At 47.8% G+C, this 20927-nt stretch overlaps 1 protein-coding gene across 1 annotated transcript in view; it reads left to right on the forward strand.

Annotated features, from left to right (window-relative positions):
* LOC136633452 (cytochrome P450 2G1-like) overlaps positions 1 to 20927 on the forward strand; it is a 61280-nt gene that overhangs the window by 35001 nt on the left and 5352 nt on the right. Inside the window, exons 5-8 of the mRNA XM_066609205.1 lie at positions 5893 to 6069; positions 6458 to 6599; positions 12883 to 13070; positions 14345 to 14486. Coding sequence (XP_066465302.1) covers positions 5893 to 6069; positions 6458 to 6599; positions 12883 to 13070; positions 14345 to 14486 — 649 coding nt within the window. The remainder of the gene's footprint in view (positions 1 to 5892; positions 6070 to 6457; positions 6600 to 12882; positions 13071 to 14344; positions 14487 to 20927) is intronic.

Raw genomic sequence — 20927 nt, forward strand, 5'->3', positions numbered from 1 at the left:
GGGGGATCCTGAAAGTCATCTTCCTAGTGAGGACAGCCATATCTTGCGTACTGGGACCCTGGCACACATGGCTGACTTCATGTTAGGCTGCCTTTCTCGTGACCCTCACGTTAGACGCATTCTGGCCAACACAGATTACTGGGTGGACACCCTTCTCGACCCGCAGTATAAGGAGAAACTTTCCACTCTCATTCCCGAAGAGGAAAGGAGTACGAGAGTGATGCAATACCACAGGGCCCTGGTGGAAAAAGTGATGTTAAACTTGCCATCTGACAGCGCTAGCGGCAGAAGGCGCAGTTCAGAGGGCAAAGTAGCATTGGAGGCGCGAAGATCAGGCAGCATGTATAGCGCAGGCAGGGGAACACTCTCCAAGGCCTTTGCCAGCTTTATGGCTCCCCAGCAAGACTGTCACCACTCCCCAGTCAAGGCTGAGTCGGAGGGAGCACTGTAAAAAGATGGTGAGGGAGTACGTAGCCGATCGTACCACCGTCCTCCGTGATGCCTCTGCTCCATACAACTATTGGGTGTCAAAGCTGGACACGTGGCACAAACTTGTACTGTACGCCCTAGTGGTGCTGGCTTGCCCTGCCGCTAACGTCTTGTCAGAGAGGGTGTTTAGTGTAGCTGGGGGAATCATCACGGATAAGCGTACCTGCCTGTCAACTGCCAGTGCCGACATGCTTACACTCATAAAGATGAACAAAGCCTGGATTTCCCCAGACTTCTCTTCTCCACCGGCGGAAAGCAGCGGTACCTAAAGATTCTTTTCGCTGCAACCAGAGAAATAAGCATTCTCTATCACCGGAAAAACAGGGGAATTAGCTTTGTCAATCACTCTCGGATATTAGTCATCCTCCTCCTACTCCTCCTCCTGAAACATCATGTCATCACGCTGAACTGCCAATTTTTCTGCGGCCCAAAAGGCTCTGCTTACAATTTTTTTACAATTTTTCAAAGTTTCGAAAGCATTGATACTTTACCAGAAACCAATTTTTTTCACAGGGCTGCCTCCAGGCTCTGTTGCAAATTAAGCAACAGCGAGCTGTATCTTTAAAAAATATTTCTGGCTTTCACCTGCCCTCTCGGTTGAGAAATTTTTCAGGGGTACACTTGTACTCTTGGTACACTAATTTTTCTGGCCCTTGCCAGATAATTCGTTAGATAACAGACAGGGGTCTGTTATCTAACGAATTATTCCGGCCTTCGCCTACACTAATGGTACACCAATTTTTTAGGGGTTCGCCTATACTCTTGCTACAGAAATGTTACAGGGGTCTGCATATACTTTTAATACAGAAATGTTACAGGGGTCTGTCTATACTTCTACTACACAAATGTTACTGGGATATGCCTATAGTTCTGCTACAGAAATGTTACTGGAGTCTGCCTATACGTCTGGTACAGAAATGTTACAGGGGTCTGCCTATACTTCTTGTACAGAAATGTTACAGGCCTCTGCCTATACTTGTGCTACAGAAATGTTACAGAGGTCTGCCTATACATTTACAACAGAAAACTTCCCACACAGGCTTCTGCGGGTCCTGGTCATCTTTTCTTGGCCTTGGACTCACCTATGCTGTGGGTGCACAAAGACTTCCCATAGCGGTGCTTTACCTGTCTGGCACAAAGACACTGACTGACTTGGGTAGGGTGCAGAGTGCAGATGGCTTTCCCCTTGCGTTGTCAATTGAGGTATCCGACACCTACACAGAATGAATAGTGTGTGGACACATGGATTTCCCATTGCTATGTCACTCGCGGCACCTTGGGTCACTCAAGGTGTTTGCTTGGACCGAGCCTGACCCAGGGCCCACTCACATACTTCCCACACAGACTATAGCGGGTCCTGGTCATGGTTTCTTGGCCTTGTAATGCCACCACCTCCTCCTGCTTGGGGTCATGGGATTAGCACTGGGCAACATGTATTTTCTCTCGTGTTACCACAGTTATCCGCGGCACTGGTTTGGGCCAAACAAGAAGAGCGTTACTGCATTCATGAGACGTTCACAGCTGTACTAGCATCGGAGTCCGCTCCATGCCCGCGATTGCTGAGGGTGTGGGCAGAGGCCTATTTCCTGGGAGAAATGCAACTGCGCCAGGTTGGGCCTGTGGAACTTCTTCCTGGTTAATCCAGTCTTTGGAGCGGTGAAATCAAACGTAACTGATTTAATGAGACCTTCACAGCTGTACTAGCATCGGAGTCCACTTCATGCCCGCGATTGCTGAGGGTGTGGGCAGAGGCCTATGTCCTGGGGGAAATGCAACTGCGCCAGGTTGGGCCTGTGGAACTTCTTCCTGGTTAATCCAGTCTTTGGAGCGGTGAAATCAAACGTAACTGATTTAATGAGACCTTCACAGCTGTACTAGCATTGGAGTCCACTTCATGCCCGCGATTGCTGAGGGTGTGGGCAGAGGCCTATGTCCTGGGGGAAATGCAACTGCACCAGGTTGGGCCTGTGGAACTTCTTCCTTGTTAATCCAGTCTTTGGAGCGGTGAAAGCAACCGCAAATAATTAAATAAGACGTTCACAGCTGTACTAGCATCAAAGTCCTCTTTATGCCCACGATTGCTGAGGGTGTGGGCCAAGGTCCTTGGCGGGGTGAAACTTTGCCATGTTCGGGGGCTGTGATTTCTTTATGCGTAATACCATCTTTAAGTTCCTGGGGCTCGCCTATGCTGTGGGTGCACAAAGACTTCCAATTGTGGTGTTTTACCTGTCTCAGAATATATCCAAAAGAAAGCAGCAGGAGCATCCAGGTGCAGTAAAATAGGTATTATTCCTTTATTCCATCCTCAGTAATAATGCAACGTTTCGGCCGTTACAAACAGCCTTTGTCAATATGCTTGACAAAGGCTGTTTGTAACGGCCGAAACGTTGCATTATTACTGAGGATGGAATAAAGGAATAATACCTATTTTACTGCACCTGGATGCTCCTGCTGCTTTCTTTTGGATATATTCTGAGACTTTGGATGATCTGGATCCGTCTCCTAATTAACGGCTGTGCAGGGAGAGCCTCCCCTTGGATAAGGGTTTTGTTGTAGTGCTGCGGGTATCTATATATTGTTGGAAGTGTTTTACCTGTCTGACACAAACCCACTGACTGACTAGGGGAGAAATGTAGGCCGAGGCCCTTTGCAGGGTGGAACTCTGCCACGTGTGGGCACTCTGATTTCCTCATGTGTAATACCATGCTTGAGTTTCTTGGGCTAGCCTATGCTGTGAGTGCACAATGAGTTCCCATTGCGTTGCTTTACCTGTCTGGCACAAATACACTGACTCACTAGGGTAGAAATGTGGGCCGAGGTCCTTGGCGGGGTGAAACTCTGCCATGTTTGGGAGCTCTGATTTTTTCTTGTGTAATACCATCTTTGTGCACCGGCAGCATAGGCAAGCCCAAGGAACTCAAAAACTTTCCATTGTGGTGTTGAGCTATCTAACACTTACACTGTCAGCGGAGTAGACCTAAATAAATTAGGAATTAACAAATTACAAATAGCTAGTAGAACCATTTAGTTGATAAGGAGGATTACTGTAAAATAACAATATATTATAAAACAGCAATCCTACTAGCTAAATGGTTCTATCAGCTATTTGTAACTTGTTAATTCATTATTTATTTATTTTCCATTCTTTAATTCATAAATTTGTGTGTAGGAGGTGGGATCTGTGAAATCACATGCCAACTCTGCACTCTTGGTGCCAATTCCATGCCCATTTTAAACTATGAATGTGGCCGGACAAAGACATTACTCCAATGCGGAAATGTGTCACCCTGCAATAAAGCTGTCAGACTGGTGAGCTTCACCTGTTTTTTCAGGTCCCCTCATCTATTTCTTGTCTTCCGCTATTACATGGACATGGCGCAGCTGTTAAGCAAATTGGCGAGTTGCGCTGCTAGTACACCTCTTCCAGGTGTTGACTTCCATTGGAATAATCTCCATTCCCCTTTACACCCTGCACATTGGAGTGATTTTTTGTTCTTTCAGACTCCTCTAACTTATCTCAGTCCACAGTAATCGGGACCTATTAGTCTGTGCACATTTGCTAGTCGGAGACTGGTCTCTTAAATGTCTGGTAGCTGTGTCTCAGCTGATTTATAGCTAAAACAAGTAATCATCGTACATTTTGTATCAGTGGAGGAGTAACAGGCCCAGGAACAGGCTGGACACAGGAGGTTTTGGATTTAGGGAATCTGCTAGTGTTCACCTTTCCCTTACAGGATGGTAGGTCATAGGGTGCTCTCTGTGAAAGTTCCTGGAGCAAGGGCAACAAATATTGGGCTGGCGCAATGCTGATTTTAATGGCCTCAAACACATGGCAACACTTTTGTTGCTTGCAAAACCTTTACTTCTAAAAAATGGCAAACGATTTTTAAAACCGCATTCTGCAACACATATGCAAATTAACTCCAGCTCTAAATTTTGGTAGTGGAGGACAGGCATTTGAGCTTCTCTCCCATGGGTTTAACTTCAATGCTTCCCAATCTAGGTAAGTAGCGCAAATACAGTTACCCCGGTTGCCACTTGGAGCAGTGCAAGATCAAAGAACATAGTAGTAGCAGGCCGACATAGAATCTCATTGGCCACTGCCTGACCATACAAACCCAATAGCTTCCACCCGATAGCTTCCTTGTTCTCGCTGCATCACTCAGCAAAAGCCTGCAAATTCCCACATGGAAGACATGAAAACTCTGATTCCCACAAGAGAGCTCTACTTCCACCTACTTCCACCTAATACCAGAGTTTCTTAAAAGCACAGTAACCACAGCAAATAGCAAGGCAACAATAAAATATCTAATTCCATAAAACAAAGGGGTGGTACAGCAGTAATTCACCTGCTAATCACCAAAAACATAAGAGGAAAGGAGATAGTAGGTAGGATCCTGTTATGGGGACTTGATTTGTTTACTACTAGAGATGAGCGAATCTACTCATTTCGAGTATTTACTCGATCGAGCGCCGCGATTTTCGAGTACTTCAGTACTCGGGTGAAAAGATTCCGGGGGGGGGGGGGGGGGGGAGTTGTGGCGGCGCGGGGGGTAGCAGCGGGGAACAGGGGGGAGCCCTCTTTCTCTCCCTCTCCCCCCCACTCACCCACGGCGCCCCCCGAATCTTTTCGCCAGAGTACAGAAGTACTCGAAAATCACGGTACTCGGGCGAAAAAGGGGCATGGCCGAGTAGGCTCGTTCATCTCTATTTACTACCCTCCCGGATAATCACTGGGCATCCCTGTCTCTGGTGGGCAAGTGGCTTCTGAAGCTGGGTGATCTGGCAGCTTGTTGAAGCCGAGGTTCTCTGTAGCAGCAGCAATCCTCAGCAACAACAATTTTGCTCAGCAATCAGCACAGCAGAATTGTCTCCTCTGAGCTCTTCACCAGTAATAACAACCATTGCGCTGCTCAAGAGAGCCCACTTTCTAGAGGTTTCCTGCATATTCCTATTGAGAATGCTCAGTGAAGCTTATAGAATATAATGGTTCCTATTCACTTCTATTGGTAATAGTCTCTTCCTGCATTGGAACTCCTACTAGTGGACAACTGTAACATTACAGTCTGCATCCCTGTCCGTTGATTTTAACAGGGCTGTATTTAAACTAATTGTAGCAGGGGCAGCCTGCCACCCTGCTACACTCTGTCAGTGGGCTAATTGCATAGCTTTGCAGCCGCAGCTCTGCTGGTTCTCTGCAGATGCATGGCTGCAGAGCTATGCAGTCAGCCCCACTAACTCGAGGATATGACTAGTCCTCTTTAATGACACAGCTGCTTCCAGACAGCAAGGATCTGAACAGCTAATCTACCAGTTAAGTATACCTGATTGATATAAATATGACACTCAACCAATTAGAAATAACACTAATGTTATGTTTCTATTACTTTTTTCTTCAATTAGCTCCTTACTATATTTCCAACCATGATGACCTACATTCCTGGTCCTCACCAGAAGATCTTCAAAATTACTGGCCGCTTAAAACAATTTATTAAGGAGATGGTGAAAACCCACAAAGCCACCCTGGATGAAAATTGCCCCCGTGACTTCATTGATTGCTTCCTTATAAGGATGGAACAGGTGGGTTTTTAGATAAACTTAGATTTTCAGGCCTTTAAGAGTCATGTTGTCACAGCTTATCAGTCGCGATGGTGTCGTGGCATGGTGGCCACGACACAGGGTCTGACCTGTCACCTGTTACTATGCAGGGCAAGGGTTAATGCATGTTGTGCAGAGATTGCTAGCTGCTCTACCAATCAGCAAGTGTGGAGAGCTTTATATTCCTACCACACCCTCTTCCCCTTGCTGTTGAATTCAGTTCTATAGAGGAGTGATTGAAGTAGCTTGGTGTCTGTATGCTAATGTGATGCTGAAAACAATCATTTTACTAGTTGAGCTTATTTTGACTCCTATTTTACTTACAAAGTGTGTATTAGTCTTTGACAACTTATACATTCTAATTTTCTAGGAAAAAAATGACCCAGACACAGAATTTCATGACGAAAACCTAGAAGGGACGATAAATGACTTATTCTTTGCTGGATTAGAGACTACAAGTTTGACATTGAGATACAGTTTTCTTATACTCTTGAAATATCCAGAAATACAAGGTAACATTAAATTCCTGTTTTCATTTGTATATGACACTCCATGACATCATGGACTCTCATCACAGTATCATTTCTATAGCGGGTGTAGAAGTAGCAGTTGTACATTGCTCCTGGTGCGCGAGGGGGCACAAAGTACTGTCATATAAGACACTAGTATTATAAATAACACATATTATGTAGGGTCTCTCTTGAATACTTTGCACTGAAGCCAAAGAATGTAAGCCATGTGTGCGTGTACTGGAAGACTGCATACTTGTTACATTTATTTTTCTTGCTTTAATGGTCTAGAAAATTGACATTCTTGTCGCCATCGAAACGGGCGACCTTGAGATGCTGAGGCAGTTCGGACTCTACTCCTTAAAGACCTGGAGCCATAGTGATTTTCCTGAACAGGAGTGGACTCTGTGCTTTAGCATCTCACGGGCAAATTGTATTTTGTCAATACGTTTAAGGGAGCAAATCAAAGCCCAAAAACTGTTGGGTAGATGTTTTTGTAAAAAAAAGAATTTCAAGTTACAATTCTGTGACTCAATCCCACACGCTGATGCCAAGAAGGACTATAGCAGAGCAGCAGAAGTGAGAGAGGTGAGTATATTGGGTTTTTTTCTATAACCTTCCCCCACTTACAAATCACATTGTCAGTGAGCCCGGCCCTCTGAGACACAGGCTTTGTAGCAATGGCTATGATTGCTATGTCGGTAGTTATGCTATGTGCATGAGGCTTAAGTATTAAAGATCTTCAAATGATATTTGATCACTAATTTGGTTGTAATTGCATTACGGATACAGTTATAATATGAAAGGATTATAATTAGAGATGAGCGAATGTACTCGTCCGAGCTTGATATTCGTGCGAATATTAGCGTGTTCGGGATGCTCGTTACTCGTAACGAGTACCATGCGATGTTCCGGTTACTTTCAGTTTCCTCTCTGAGACGTTAGCGCGCTTTTCTGGCCAATTGAAAGACAGGGAAGGCATTACAACTTCCCCCTGTGACGTTCAAGCCCTATACCACCCCCCTGCAGTGAGTGGCTGGCGAGATCAGGTGTCACCCGAGTATAAAAATCGGCCCCTCCCGCGGCTCGCCACAGATGCCTTGTGAGTTAGCTGAGGGAAAGTACTATCGTGCTGGAGCTGCTGTAGGGAGAGCGTTAGGAGTCAGTGTAGGCTTCAAGAACCCCAACGGCCCTTCTCAGGGCCACATCTACTAGTGTGCAGTACTGTGTTAGCACAGTAATTTTTTTTTTTTTTGTCCAAAATTGGATCTGCAGAGCATTGCGCCCAGCAATAGGGACAGAAGTGGGGGTTAGGCAGGGAGACTGATAGGAGTTAGTGTAGGCTTCAAGAACCCCAACGGTCCTTTCTAGGGCCACTTCTATCCGTGTGCAGTACTGTGCAGGCTGCTGTTAGCAGTGTTGCATATTTTTTTTCTTTCTCAAAACCGGCTGTGCAGAGCATTGCACCCGGCATTAATACTACAGGGAGAGAATTGTGTAGGCAGGGCCAGAAGACATTTTATTCATTAAATACACGCAGTGGGGTCCTTCCCTTTGCTAAAAAGGAAAAAAATTATATTTGGCCTGCCTGTGTCAGTCCTAAGGTCTGCGTGTACGTGTGTGCTGTGTGTACAACGTACAAAAATCTGACGCAACCAGCTACGCTTTACTGCAGGCTTGCGCCATTGTCTTTCCTGACTGGCAAATACCTGCTCTGCTAGAGTTAATAACTCTGCTACACTATACTTGTGTGACACTTTTTGAGGGCCACACCACAGATATTAAACTTCTTGTTTTTCATTGAATACACGCAGTGGGGTCTTCCCTAAGCTAAAAAGGAAAAAAATTATATTTGGCCTGCCTGTGTCAGTCCTAAGGTCTCGTGTACGTGTGTGCTGCGTGGACAACGTACAAAAATCAGACGCAACCAGATACGGTTGAGTGCAGCCTTGCGCCAATTTCTTTCCTGCCTGGGAAATCCAATCACTGGTAATACACCATGCTGAGGGGTAGGGGTAGGCCTAGAGGATGTGGACGCGGCCGAGGACGCGGAGGGCCAAGTGAGGGTGTGGGCACAGGCCGAGCCAGTGCGGTGGCCAGGGGTAGAGGCAGGGCCAGACCGAATAATCCACCAACTGTTTCCCAAAGCGCCCCCTCGCGCCATGCCACCCTGCAGAGGTCAAGGTGCTCTACGGTGTGGCACTTTTTCACAGAGATGCCTGACGACCGACGAACAGTGGTGTGCAACCTTTGTCGCGCCAAGATCAGCTGGGGAGGCACCACCAACAGCATGCGCAGGCATATGATGGCCAAGCACCCCACAAGGTGGGACGATGCCCGTTCACCGCCTCCGGTTTGCACCACTGCCTCTCCCCCTGTGCCCCAACCTGCCACTGAGATCCAACCCCCCTCTCAGGACACGGGCACTACCGCCTCATGGCCTGCACCCACACCCTCACCTCCGCTGTCCTCGGCCCCATCCAGCAATGTCTCTCAGCGCAGCGTCCAGACGTCGCTAGTGCCACAGTTTGAGCGCAAGCACAAGTACGACGCCACGCACCCGCACGCTCAAGCGTTAAACGTGCACATTGCAAAATTGATCAGCCTAGAGATGCTGCCGTATAGGCTTGTGGAAACGGAGGCTTTCAAAAGCATGATGGCGGCGGCGGCCCCGCGCTACTCGGTTCCCAGTCGCCACTACTTTTCCCGATGTGCCGTCCCAGCCCTGCACGACCACGTCTCCCGCAACATTGTACGCGCCCTCACCAACGCGGTTACTGCCAAGGTCCACTTAACAACGGACACGTGGACAAGCACAGGCGGGCAGGGCCACTACATCTCCCTGACGGCACATTGGGTGAATTTAGTGGAGGCTGGGACAGAGTCAGAGCCTGGGACCGCTCACGTCCTACCCACCCCCAGAATTGCGGGCCACAGCTCGGTGGTGGTATCTGCGGCGGTGTATGCTTCCTCCACTAAAGCACCTTCCTCCTCCTCCTCCTCCAACGCAACCTCTGTCTCGCAATCAAGATGTGTCAGCAGCACGTCGCCAGCAGTCGGTGTCACGCGGCGTGGCAGCACAGCAGTGGGCAAGCGTCAGCAGGCCGTGCTGAAACTACTCAGCTTAGGAGAGAAGAGGCACACGGCCCTCGAACTGCTGCAGGGTCTGACAGAGCAGACCGACCACTGGCTTGCGCCGCTGAGCCTCCAACCGGGCATGGTCGTGTGTGACAACGGCCGTAAGCTGGTGGCGGCTTTGCAGCTCAGCAGCCTCACGCACGTGCCATGCCTGGCCCATGTGTTTAATTTGGTGGTTCAGCGCTTTCTGAAAAGCTACCCCCACTTGTCATACCTGCTCGGAAAGGTGCGCCAGCTCTGCGCACATTTCCGCAAATCCCACACGCACGCTGCCACCCTGCGGACACTGCAACATCGGTTTAATCTGCCAGTGCACCGACTGCTGTGCGACGTGCCCACACGGTGGAACTCTACGCTCCACATGTTGGCCAGACTCTATGAGCAGCGTAGAGCTATAGTGGAATACCAACTCCAACATGGGCGGCGCAGTGGGAGTCAGCCTCCTCAAATCTTTACAGAAGAGTGGGCCTGGTTGGCAGCCATCTGCCAGGTCCTTGGAAACTTTGAGCAGTCTACCCAGGTGGTGAGCGGCGATGCTGCAATCATTAGCGTCACCATTCCTCTGCTATGCCTCTTGAGATGTTCCCGGCAAAGCATAAAGGCAGACGCTTTGCGCTCGGAAACAGAGCCGGGGGAAGACAGTATGTCGCTGGATAGTCAGAGCACCCTCCTGTCTATATCTCAGCGCGTTGAGGAGGAGGAGGAGGAGCATGAGGAGGAGGAGGGGGAAGAGACAGCTTGGCCCACTGCTGAGGGTACAGATGCTGCTGGGCTGTCATCCTTTCAGCGTGTATGGCCTGAGGAGGAGGAGGAGGATCCTGAAAGTGATCTTCCTAGTGAGGACAGCCATGTGTTGCGTACAGGTACCCTGGCACACATGGCTGACTTCATGTTAGGATGCCTTTCTCGTGACCCTCGCGTTACACGCATTCTGGCCACTACGGATTACTGGGTGTACACACTGCTCGACCCACGCTATAAGGAGAACCTTCCCACTCTCATTCCCGAAGAGGAAAGGGGTTCGAGAGTGATGCTATACCACAGGGCGCTGGTGGACAAACTGATGGTAAACTTCCCATCCGACAACGCTAGTGGCAGAAGGCGCAGTTCCGAGGGCCAGGTAGCAGGGGAGGCGCAGAGATCAGGCAGCATGTACAGCGCAGGCAGGGGAACACTCTCCAAGGCCTTTGCCAGCTTTATGGCTCCCCAGCAAGACTGTGTCACCGCTCCCCAGTCAAGGCTGAGTCGGAGGGAGCACTGTAAAAAGATGGTGAGGGAGTACGTAGCTGATCGTACCACCGTCCTCCGTGACGCCTCAGCCCCCTACAACTACTGGGTGTCGAAGCTGGACACGTGGCCTGCACTCGCGCTGTATGCCCTGGAGGTGCTTGCTTGTCCTGCGGCTAGCGTCTTGTCAGAGAGGGTGTTTAGTGTGGCTGGGGGAATCATCACGGATAAGCGTACCCGCCTGTCAACCGACAGTGCCGACAGGCTAACACTCATCAAGATGAACAAAGCCTGGATTTCCCCAGACTTCTCTTCTCCACCAGCGGACAGCAGCGATACGTAAGCAATACGTAGGCTGCACCCGCGGATGGAAGCATCGTTCTCTATCACCATCCAAAACGGGGACATTTCTGCTTCATCAATCTGTGTCTAATATTCCTCCTCCTCCTCCTGCTCCTCCTCCTGAAACCTGACGTAATCACGCTGAACGGGCAATTTTTCTTAGGGCCACAAGGCTCACTCATAATTTTTCTAAACAATTTTTATATGTTTCAATGCGCTTAAAAGCGTTGAAACTTTAACTTGAACCAATTTTTCGTTACACTGGGCTGCCTCCAGGCCTAGTTACCACTTAAGCCACATTAACCAAAGCGATTAATGGGTTTCACCTGCCATCTTGGTTGGGCATGGCCAATTTTTGGGATGTACATTAGTACTGTTGGTACACCAATTTTTGTGGGCCCTCGCCTACAGTGTAATCAAATTAATTTTTAGCCCACCTGCATTACAGCTGACGTTACATCCGCTGTGTTGGGCAATGCAATGGAATATTTTTGTGTACCGCCGGTGGGTTCCAGGGAGCCACCCATGCCGTGGGTCCACACGGAGTTTAACCTACATCTGTCCACTTGTAAAGAACCCCAGTCTGACTGGGGCATGCAGTGTGGGCCGAAGCCCACCTGCATTAAGCACGACATTACTACCTCAGCTGTGTTGGGCAATGCAATGGGATATTTTTGTGTACCGCCGGTGGGTTCCAGGGAGCCACCCATGCTGTGGGTGCACACGGAATTCCTATTGCGGAGTTGTACCTGCCTGTGACTATTTATAAAAAACCGCGGTCTGACTGGGGCATGCAGACACCTTGACAGAATGAATAGTGTGTGGCACATAGGTTCCCCATTGCTATGCCCACGTGTGCAGCTCCAGATGGCGGTGGCACAGGATTGGATTTCTCATTGCTTCTGTACAGCATTGTGGACTATCAGCCCGCCCCTTTTATGGGGGGGTCGCTGCCTAGCCATGCCAACCCTCTGCAGTGTGTGCCTGCTTTTCCTGTGGCAGACGCACTTATACATAGACATGAGGGTGGTGTGGCATGAGGGCAGCTGAAGGCTGGGCAGGGACAGTTTGGTGTGCGCTGTGGACACTGGGTCGTGCGCGCGGGGGGGGGGGGGGGGGTTGCGCAGCATGTAACCCAGGAGAAGTGGCAGCAGAGTGTCATGCAGGCAGTGCTTGTGCTTTGTTGGAGGTAGTGTGGTGCTTAGCTAAGGTATGCCATGCTAATGAGGGCTTTTCAGAAGTAAAAGTTGTTGGGAGGGGGGGGGCACTCTTGCCGGTATTGTGGCTTAATAGTGGGACCTGGGAACTTGAGATGCAGCCCAACACGTAGCCCCTCGCCTGCCCTATCCGTTTCTGTGTCGTTCCCATCACTTTCTTGAATTGCCCAGATTTTCACACATGAAAACCTTAGCGAGCATCGGCGATATACAAAAATGCTCGGGTCGCCCATTGACTTCAATGGGGTTCGTTACTCGAAACGAACCCTCGAGCATCGCGTCCCGAGTAACGAGCACCCGAGCATTTTGGTGCTCGCTCATCTCTAATTATAATATGTATTCTTTTCTGTGGTTAATTTCAGAGAAGATCCACAAAGAGATTGACAATGTAATAGGGAGAGATCGGTGTCCATCAATAGAAGACAAGAGCAGAATGCCGTATACAGAAGCTGTAATCCATGAGATCCAGAGATTCGCTGATATATTTCCTGCAGGATTGCCCCATGCTGCCAGCAAGGACACGACCTTCAGAGGATATCACATCCCAAAGGTACAGAGGAATACATTGTCTCAACCTCTTGCCTCTCTCAGCTCTTCACAAACTTCTATATTTTTAGCTTATAAATCAAGGACGACATTTAACAATGTTAGTTTTATTTAAAACTAGTCTGCGTGCTTCATGGCTATAAGTAAGGTACCTCGGAGACACTACCTTCGGTGAACATCACAGAAGAAAGTGTGCTGAACTTCTTAAAGGGGTTGTCCCGCGGCAGCAAGTGGGATTATACACTTCTGTATGGCCATATTAATGCACTTTGTAATATACATCGTGCATTAATTATGAGCCATACAGAAGTTATTCCACTTACCTGCTCCGTTGCTGGCGTCCTCGTCTCCATGGTTCCGTCTAAATTCGCTGGCGGCTTGCTTTTTTAGACGCGCTTGCGCAGTCCGGTCTTCTGCTCTGAGCACGAGCCGCTTCAGTGTGCTCGCCGCTACAGCTCTTCTGCGCATGTGCAGACGAGCTGTATCTTCTCTGGAGCGCGCTGGAGCGGCCATTCTGCTACCATCCTCTCTTAGAGGAAGGTGCAGAGCCGCCCAGCCGTGCTGAGAAGCCGCCCAGCCGCCCAGGTAAGTGATGGGTGACGGACTGACGGGGGTGACGCGTGACTGACTACCGCTGTGGCCCCGGAGCCTACCGCTGTGGCCCCGGAGCCTACCGCTGTGGCCCCGGAGCCTACCGCTGTGGCCCTGGAGCCTACCGCTGTGGCCCTGGAGCCTACCGCTGTGGCCCTGGAGCCTACCGCTGGGCCCCGGAGCCTACCGCGGGGGAGCCGGGGCTAGCGCGGGGGAGCCGGGGCTAGCGCGGGGGAGCCGGGGCTAGCACGGGGAAGCCGGGGCTAGCGCCGGTTACCTGCTGCCTGGCGGTGGGTGACTGGTCGGCCGCGTTCAATCCCGGGGTCCGGTCAGAGGCTGCGGGGCGTCTGGTTGTCAGGGAGACACAGCTGGTAGCGTCTCGGGAGCGCGCACGTCGGGCTACAGCAAGCGACGGGAAAAGAGCCGGCGGCCATCTTGGGGAAACTTTTTATAAGTTGCTGAAACGCTGGAACTGTAAGTACAAACCAGCTAGAAAAGTCATTTACAGGGGGGCTTAGTAATGTATGCTTAATTAGGGGGGCTGGGCAAAAAAAAAATGTCACTGCTTCCTCGAGACAACCCCTTTAATGTCTTGGTTCAATTCCTTCTACTAACCATTATATAGACCAGAGAAGGCTTTTAATGTTTCATTTTTTCTTAATTTATATTTTGTACATTTACTTACAGGGAAGCTTGGTGTTTCCAGTCCTGACGTCTGTCCTGAAAGATCCCAAACTATTCAAGAACCCAGATGAGTTTGATCCAGAACATTTTCTTAATGAAAAAGGAGACTTTAAGAAAAGTGATGCATTTATGCCATTCTCTGTGGGTAAGGGCTAATTACTTGATTATATTTCATAGTTAACTAGCAAAGATTATCTGCAAATTACAGTATGGCTAAAGTTGAGCTTCATATCACTCTGGGGTTCAGTGTAAGAAAATATCTTGAGTACCTTCTATTTTGATATGGTTGGTGGATCTGGGCCCGCTTTAGGGAGATGAAAAACATGACTTAATAGGATGTAGGAATCCATGGTTTACACTTCGCTTTACAGGGGCATATCATAGTCATATAAGTCACAGCTATCACAGGACAGACTTTAAGATATGCCGTATAGTTTCTTATTGAGCCATAGATAAACTCAGAGTTGCCTAAAAGGGTAATTTAAAATAGTTTTTTAAATGAGGCAGCTGATTAAAATGGTTAGGTTAGCTTCTTATTATGTAGGCTTATTCTGTCTTCTTAGGCAAAGTCTGGGTTTAAGACTAAAGATGAGCGAGCACCTAAATGCTCGGGTGCTCGTTGCTCGAGTCGATCTTATCGTAATGCTCGAGAGTTCATTTCGAGTAACGAACCCCATTAAAGTCAATGGGGGACTCGAGCATTTTTGTATGGGACAGATGCTTCACATAGGTGATGACTTGTGAAACACCAGAAAACATCAGAAATTCATGGAAACACCACAGAAACGGATAGGAAATGGCAGGGGCAGCATGCATGGCTGCATCTGAGCCTCCCAGGTCCCACTATTAAGCCAAAATGGGGGCAAGAGCCTGGCGGTCACCCCCTAACAATTTACTTGAGAAAAACCCTCATTAGCAAGGCACATCTTAGCCAAGCACCACACCACCTGCAACCATGGACAATGACTGCCTGCGGGTGACACCGCTGCCTCTTCTCCTGTGTTACATGCTGGCATTCCAGTCCAACCCCCCACCTCCCAGCACAACCCTGCGTCCACAGCGCACACTAAAGTTTCCCTACGCAGCCTTCAGCTGCCCTCATGCCACACCCTCGCTTCATAGCCACACCACCCTCATGTCTATGTATAAGTGCATACTGGATGAGGAGGAACTGGAGGCACACACTGCAGAGGGTTGGCAGGGCTACGTAGAGACCCTCTTTGAAAGTGTGTGCGATAGTCCACAATGCTGTTGTGAATTGATAAATTGGCATACGATCATCATTCCAATCCCGTGCCACCTCCGTCACAAAATTGTCAGGAGCCGGAGACGTGGGCATAAAGGGGCCTCAGGTGCCTGAACTTCTACACATCTCCACAATGCAGCAATACTCTGTGTGGGAAACACGTGAGCGGGCCCAGGGTCATGTTCAGTCCCAGCCTCTACCTTGTGTGATCCAAGGTGCCTCGGATTACATAGCAATGGGAAATCCATGTGTCCCCACACAATTCATTTTGTGTAGGTGTCAGATAGCTCAACACCGCAATGGGAAGTCTTTGAGTTCCTTTGGCTTGCCTATGCTGTTAGCGCACAAAGATGGTATTACACAAGAAGAAATCAGAGTGCCCAAACATGGCAGAGTTTCACCCCGCCAAGGACATCGGCCCACATTTCTACCCTAGTCAGTCAGTTTATCTGTGCCAGACAGGTGAAACACCGCAATGGGAAGTCTTCATGCACCCAAAGCATAGGCGAGCCCAAGGAACTCAAATATGATATTACACATGAGAAAAACAGAGTGCCCAAACATGGCAGAGTTTTACCCCGCCAAGGACCTCGGCCCACATTTCTACCCTAGTCAGTCAGTGTATTTGTGCCAGATAGGTAAAACACCACAATGGGAAGTCTTTGTGCACCCACAGCATACCCAGTAACAATTCGGTAGCAAGAGTATAGGCCGACCCCAGTAACATTTATGTAGCAAGTGTATAGGAAGACCCCTGTAACATTTCTGTAGCAAAAGTATAAGCGGACCCCAGTAACATTTCTGTAGCAAGAGTAAAGGCGGACCCCAGTAACATTTATGTAGCAAGAGTATAGGAAGACCCCTGTAACATTTCTGTAGCAAAAGTATAAGCGGACCCCAGTAACATTTCTGTAGCAAGAGTATAGGCAGACCCCAGTAAAATTTCTGTAGCAAGAGTATAGGCAGACCCCAGTAACATTTATGTAGCAAAATTATAGGCAGACCCCAGTAACATTTATGTAGCAAGAGTATACGCGGACCCCGGTAACATTTCTGTAGCAATAGTATAGGCGTACCTCTCAAACCATTCAGGAGAAAAGGTATAGGGCAGACCCCAGTAACATTTCTGTAGCAATAGTATAGGCGGATCACAGTAACATTTCTGTAGCAAGAGTATAGGCAGACCCCTGTATCATTTATGTAGCAAAAGTATAGGCGGATCCCAGTAACATTTCTGTAGCAAAAGTATAAGCAAACCCCTGAAACCATTTAGTAGAAACTGCATGGGCAGACCCCAGTAACATTTCTGTAGCAAGAGTATAGACAGATCCCTGTAACATTTATGTAGCAAGAGAATATGCAGACCCCTCTAACATTTCTGTAGCAAAAGTATAGGTCGAACCCCTCAAACCATTCAGTGGAAACTGCATGGATGGACCCCAATAACATTTCTGTAGCAAGAGTATAGGTGGACCCCAGTAACATTTCTGTAGCAAAAGTATAGGCGGACCCCAGTAACATTTCTGTAGCAAGATTATAGGCGGACTCCAGTAACATTTCTGTAGCAATAGTATAGGCAAACCCCTCAAACCTTTCAGTAGAAAAAGGTATAGGGCAGACCCCAGTAACATTTCTGTAGCAAGAGTATAGGTGGACCCCGGTAACACTTCTGTAGCAAGAGTATAGGCGAACCCCTGAAACCATTTAGTAGAAACTGCATAGGCGGACCCCATTAACATTTCTGTAGCAAGAGTATAGGCAGACCCCAGTAACATTTATGCAGCAAGAGTATAGGTGGACACCCGTAATATTTCTGTAGCAAAAGTATAGGCAGACCCCAGTAACATTTATGTAGCAAGAGTATAGGCAGACCCCAGTAACATTTTCCATAGCAAGAGTATAGGCGGACCCCAGTAACATTTATGTAGCAAGAGTATAGGCGGACCCCAGTAACATTTCTGTAGTAAAAGTGTAGGCGTACCCCTGTAATATTTGTGTAGCAAGAGTATAGGCAGACCCCTGTAATATTTGTGTAGCAAGAGTATAGGCGAACATCATTAACATTTCTGTAGCAAGAATATAGGCAGACCCCAGTAACATTTCTGTAGCAGGAGTATAGGCAGACCCTAGTAGCATTTAAGTAGCAAGATTATAGGCAGACCCCTGAAATATTTCTTAAGCAAGAGTATAGGCAGATCCCTGTAACATTTCTGTAGCAAAAGTATAGGCAGACCCCAGTAACATTTCTGTAGCAAAAGTATAGGCGAACCCCTGAAACCATTTAGTGGAAACTGCATAGGCGGCCCCAGTAAAATTTCTGTAGCAAAAGTTTAGGCAGACCCCTGTAACTTTTCTGTAGCAAGAGTATAGGCGGACCCCAGTAACATTTCAGTAGCAAGAATATAGGCGGACCCCAGTAACATTTAGCAAGAGTATAGGCAGACCCCTCTAACATTTCTGTAGCAAAAGTATAGGCGAACCCTCAAACCATTCAGTAGAAACTGCATAGGCGGATCCCAGTAACATTTCGGTAGCAAGAGTATAGGCGAACCCCTGAAACCATTTAGTAGAAACTGCAAAGGCGGACCCCATTAACATTTATGTAGCAAAAGTATAGGCAGACCCCTGTAACATTTCCGTAGCAAGAGTATAGGCGAACCCCTTAAACCATTCAGTAGAAAAGATATAGGCGGACCCCAGTTACATTTCTGTAGCAAGAGTATAGGCGAACCCCAGTAACATTTATGTAGCAAGAGTATTGGCAGACCCCAGTAACATTTCTGTAGAAAAAATAAAGCGGACCCCAGTAACATTTCTGTAGCAATAGTATAGGCGGATCACAGTAACATTTCTGTAGCAAGAGTATAGGCAGACCCCTGTATCATTTATGTAGCAAAAGTATAGGCGGATCCCAGTAACATTTCTGTAGCAAAAGTATAAGCAAACCCCTGAAACCATTTAGTAGAAACTGCATGGGCAGACCCCAGTAACATTTCTGTAGCAAGAGTATAGACAGATCCCTGTAACATTTATGTAGCAAGAGAATATGCAGACCCCTCTAACATTTCTGTAGCAAAAGTATAGGTCGAACCCCTCAAACCATTCAGTGGAAACTGCATAGGCGGATCCCAGTAACATTTCTGTAGCAAGAGTATAGGCGGACCCCAGTAACATTTCTGTAGCAAAAGTATAGGCGGACCCCAGTAACATTTCTGTAGCAAGAGTATAGGCGGACCCCAGTAACATTTATGCAGCAAGAGTATAGGCGGACTCCAGTAACATTTCTGTAGCAATAGTATAGGCAAACCCCTCAAACCTTTCAGTAGAAAAAGGTATAGGGCAGACCCCAGTAACATTTCTGTAGCAAGAGTATAGGTGGACCCCGGTAACACTTCTGTAGCAAGAGTATAGGCGAACCCCTGAAACCATTTAGTAGAAACTGCATAGGCGGACCCCATTAACATTTCTGTAGCAAGAGTATAGGCAAACTCAGTAACATTTCTGTAGCAACAGTATAGGCAGACCCCAGTAACATTTATGCAGCAAGAGTATAGGTGGACACCCGTAATATTTCTGTAGCAAAAGTATAGGCAGACCCCAGTAACATTTATGTAGCAAGAGTATAGGCAGACCCCAGTAACATTTCTGTAGCAGGAGTATAGGCGGACCCTAGTAGCATTTAAGTAGCAAGATTATAGGCAGACCCCTGAAATATTTCTTAAGCAAGAGTATAGGCAGACCCCTGTAACATTTCTGTAGCAAGAGTATAGGCAGACCCCAGTAACATTTCTGTAGCAAAAGTATAGGCGAACCCCTGAAACCATTTAGTGGAAACTGCATAGGCGGCCCCAGTAAAATTTCTGTAGCAAAAGTTTAGGCAGACCCCCTGTAACTTTTCTGTAGCAAGAGTATAGGCGGACCCCAGTAACATTTCAGTAGCAAGAGTATAGGCTGACCCCAGTAACATTTAGCAAGAGTATAGGCAGACCCCTCTAACATTTCTGTAGCAAAAGTATAGGCGAACCCTCAAACCATTCAGTAGAAACTGCATAGGCGGATCCCAGTAACATTTCGGTAGCAAGAGTATAGGCGAACCTCTGAAACCATTTAGTAGAAACTGCAAAGGCGGACCCCATTAACATTTATGTAGCAAAAGTATAGGCAGACCCCTGTAACATTTCCGTAGCAAGAGTATAGGCGAACCCCTTAAACCATTCAGTAGAAAAGATATAGGCGGACCCCAGTTACATTTCTGTAGCAAGAGTATAGGCGAACCCCAGTAACATTTATGTAGCAAGAGTGTTGGCAGACCTCAGTAACATTTATATAGCAAGAGTATAGGTGGACCCCAGTAACATTTATGTAGCAAGAGTATTGGCAGACCCCAGTAACATTTCTGTAGAAAAAATAAAGCGGACCCCAGTAACATTTCTGTAGAAAAAATAAAGCGGACCCCAGTAACATTTCTGTAGAAAAAGTATAGGCAGACCCCAGTAACATTTTCTATAGCAAGAATATACGCGGACCCCAGTAACGTTTATGTAGCAAGAGTATAGGCGTACCCCAGTAACATGTCTGCAGCAAGAGTGTAGGCGAACCACTGAAACATTGGTGTACCAAGAGTGTAGGCGAACACCTGCAAAAATTTGATTGCCAAGAGTGTAGGCGAAGGCCGGAAAAATTTGTTGGATAACAGTATAGGCAAGGGCCAGAAAAATTGGTGTACCAAGAGTACAAGGGCACCCCTGAAAAATTTCTCAACCGCGAGGGCAGGTGAAACCCACAAACATTTTTTAAAGATACAGCTCGCTGTTGCCTAATTTGTAACAAAGCCTGGGGGCAGCCCTGTGAAGAAAAATTGGTTTCTATTAAAGTATCAATACTTTTGAAACTTTGAAAAATTGTAAAAACCTTTTAAACAGAGCCTTTTGGGCCACAGAAAAATTGGCATTTCAGCGTGATGACATGCTGTTTTAGGAGGAGGAGTAATAATATCGAAGAGTGATTGACAAAATAATTTCCCCTTTTTTGTGGTGATAGAGGATGCATTGTTTTTCCTGCTGCAGCGAAAAGAATCATTAGGTTCTGCTGCTTTCCACCAGTGAAGAAGAGAAGTCTAGGCATAGGCGTACCAGTAGGGGGTGCCGGGGTCGCAACGGCGATCCGGCCCTTGTGCTTTAGGGGGCCCAGAGGCTGCCCTCCAGCATATACAGGTTACTTTCACTTTGTACTGTCGGCGGCCGCTTGCTAAGTTAGTGCGGTCCAGCCGACAGCACAAGCCAGGAGGAGAGTAGGTGAAGGGAGGGGTGGGACTTGTATCTATCCATCTCTCTCTCTTAG

Source organism: Eleutherodactylus coqui, chromosome 6, assembly GCF_035609145.1.
Source record: "Eleutherodactylus coqui strain aEleCoq1 chromosome 6, aEleCoq1.hap1, whole genome shotgun sequence".
Lineage (NCBI taxonomy): Eukaryota > Metazoa > Chordata > Amphibia > Anura > Eleutherodactylidae > Eleutherodactylus > Eleutherodactylus coqui.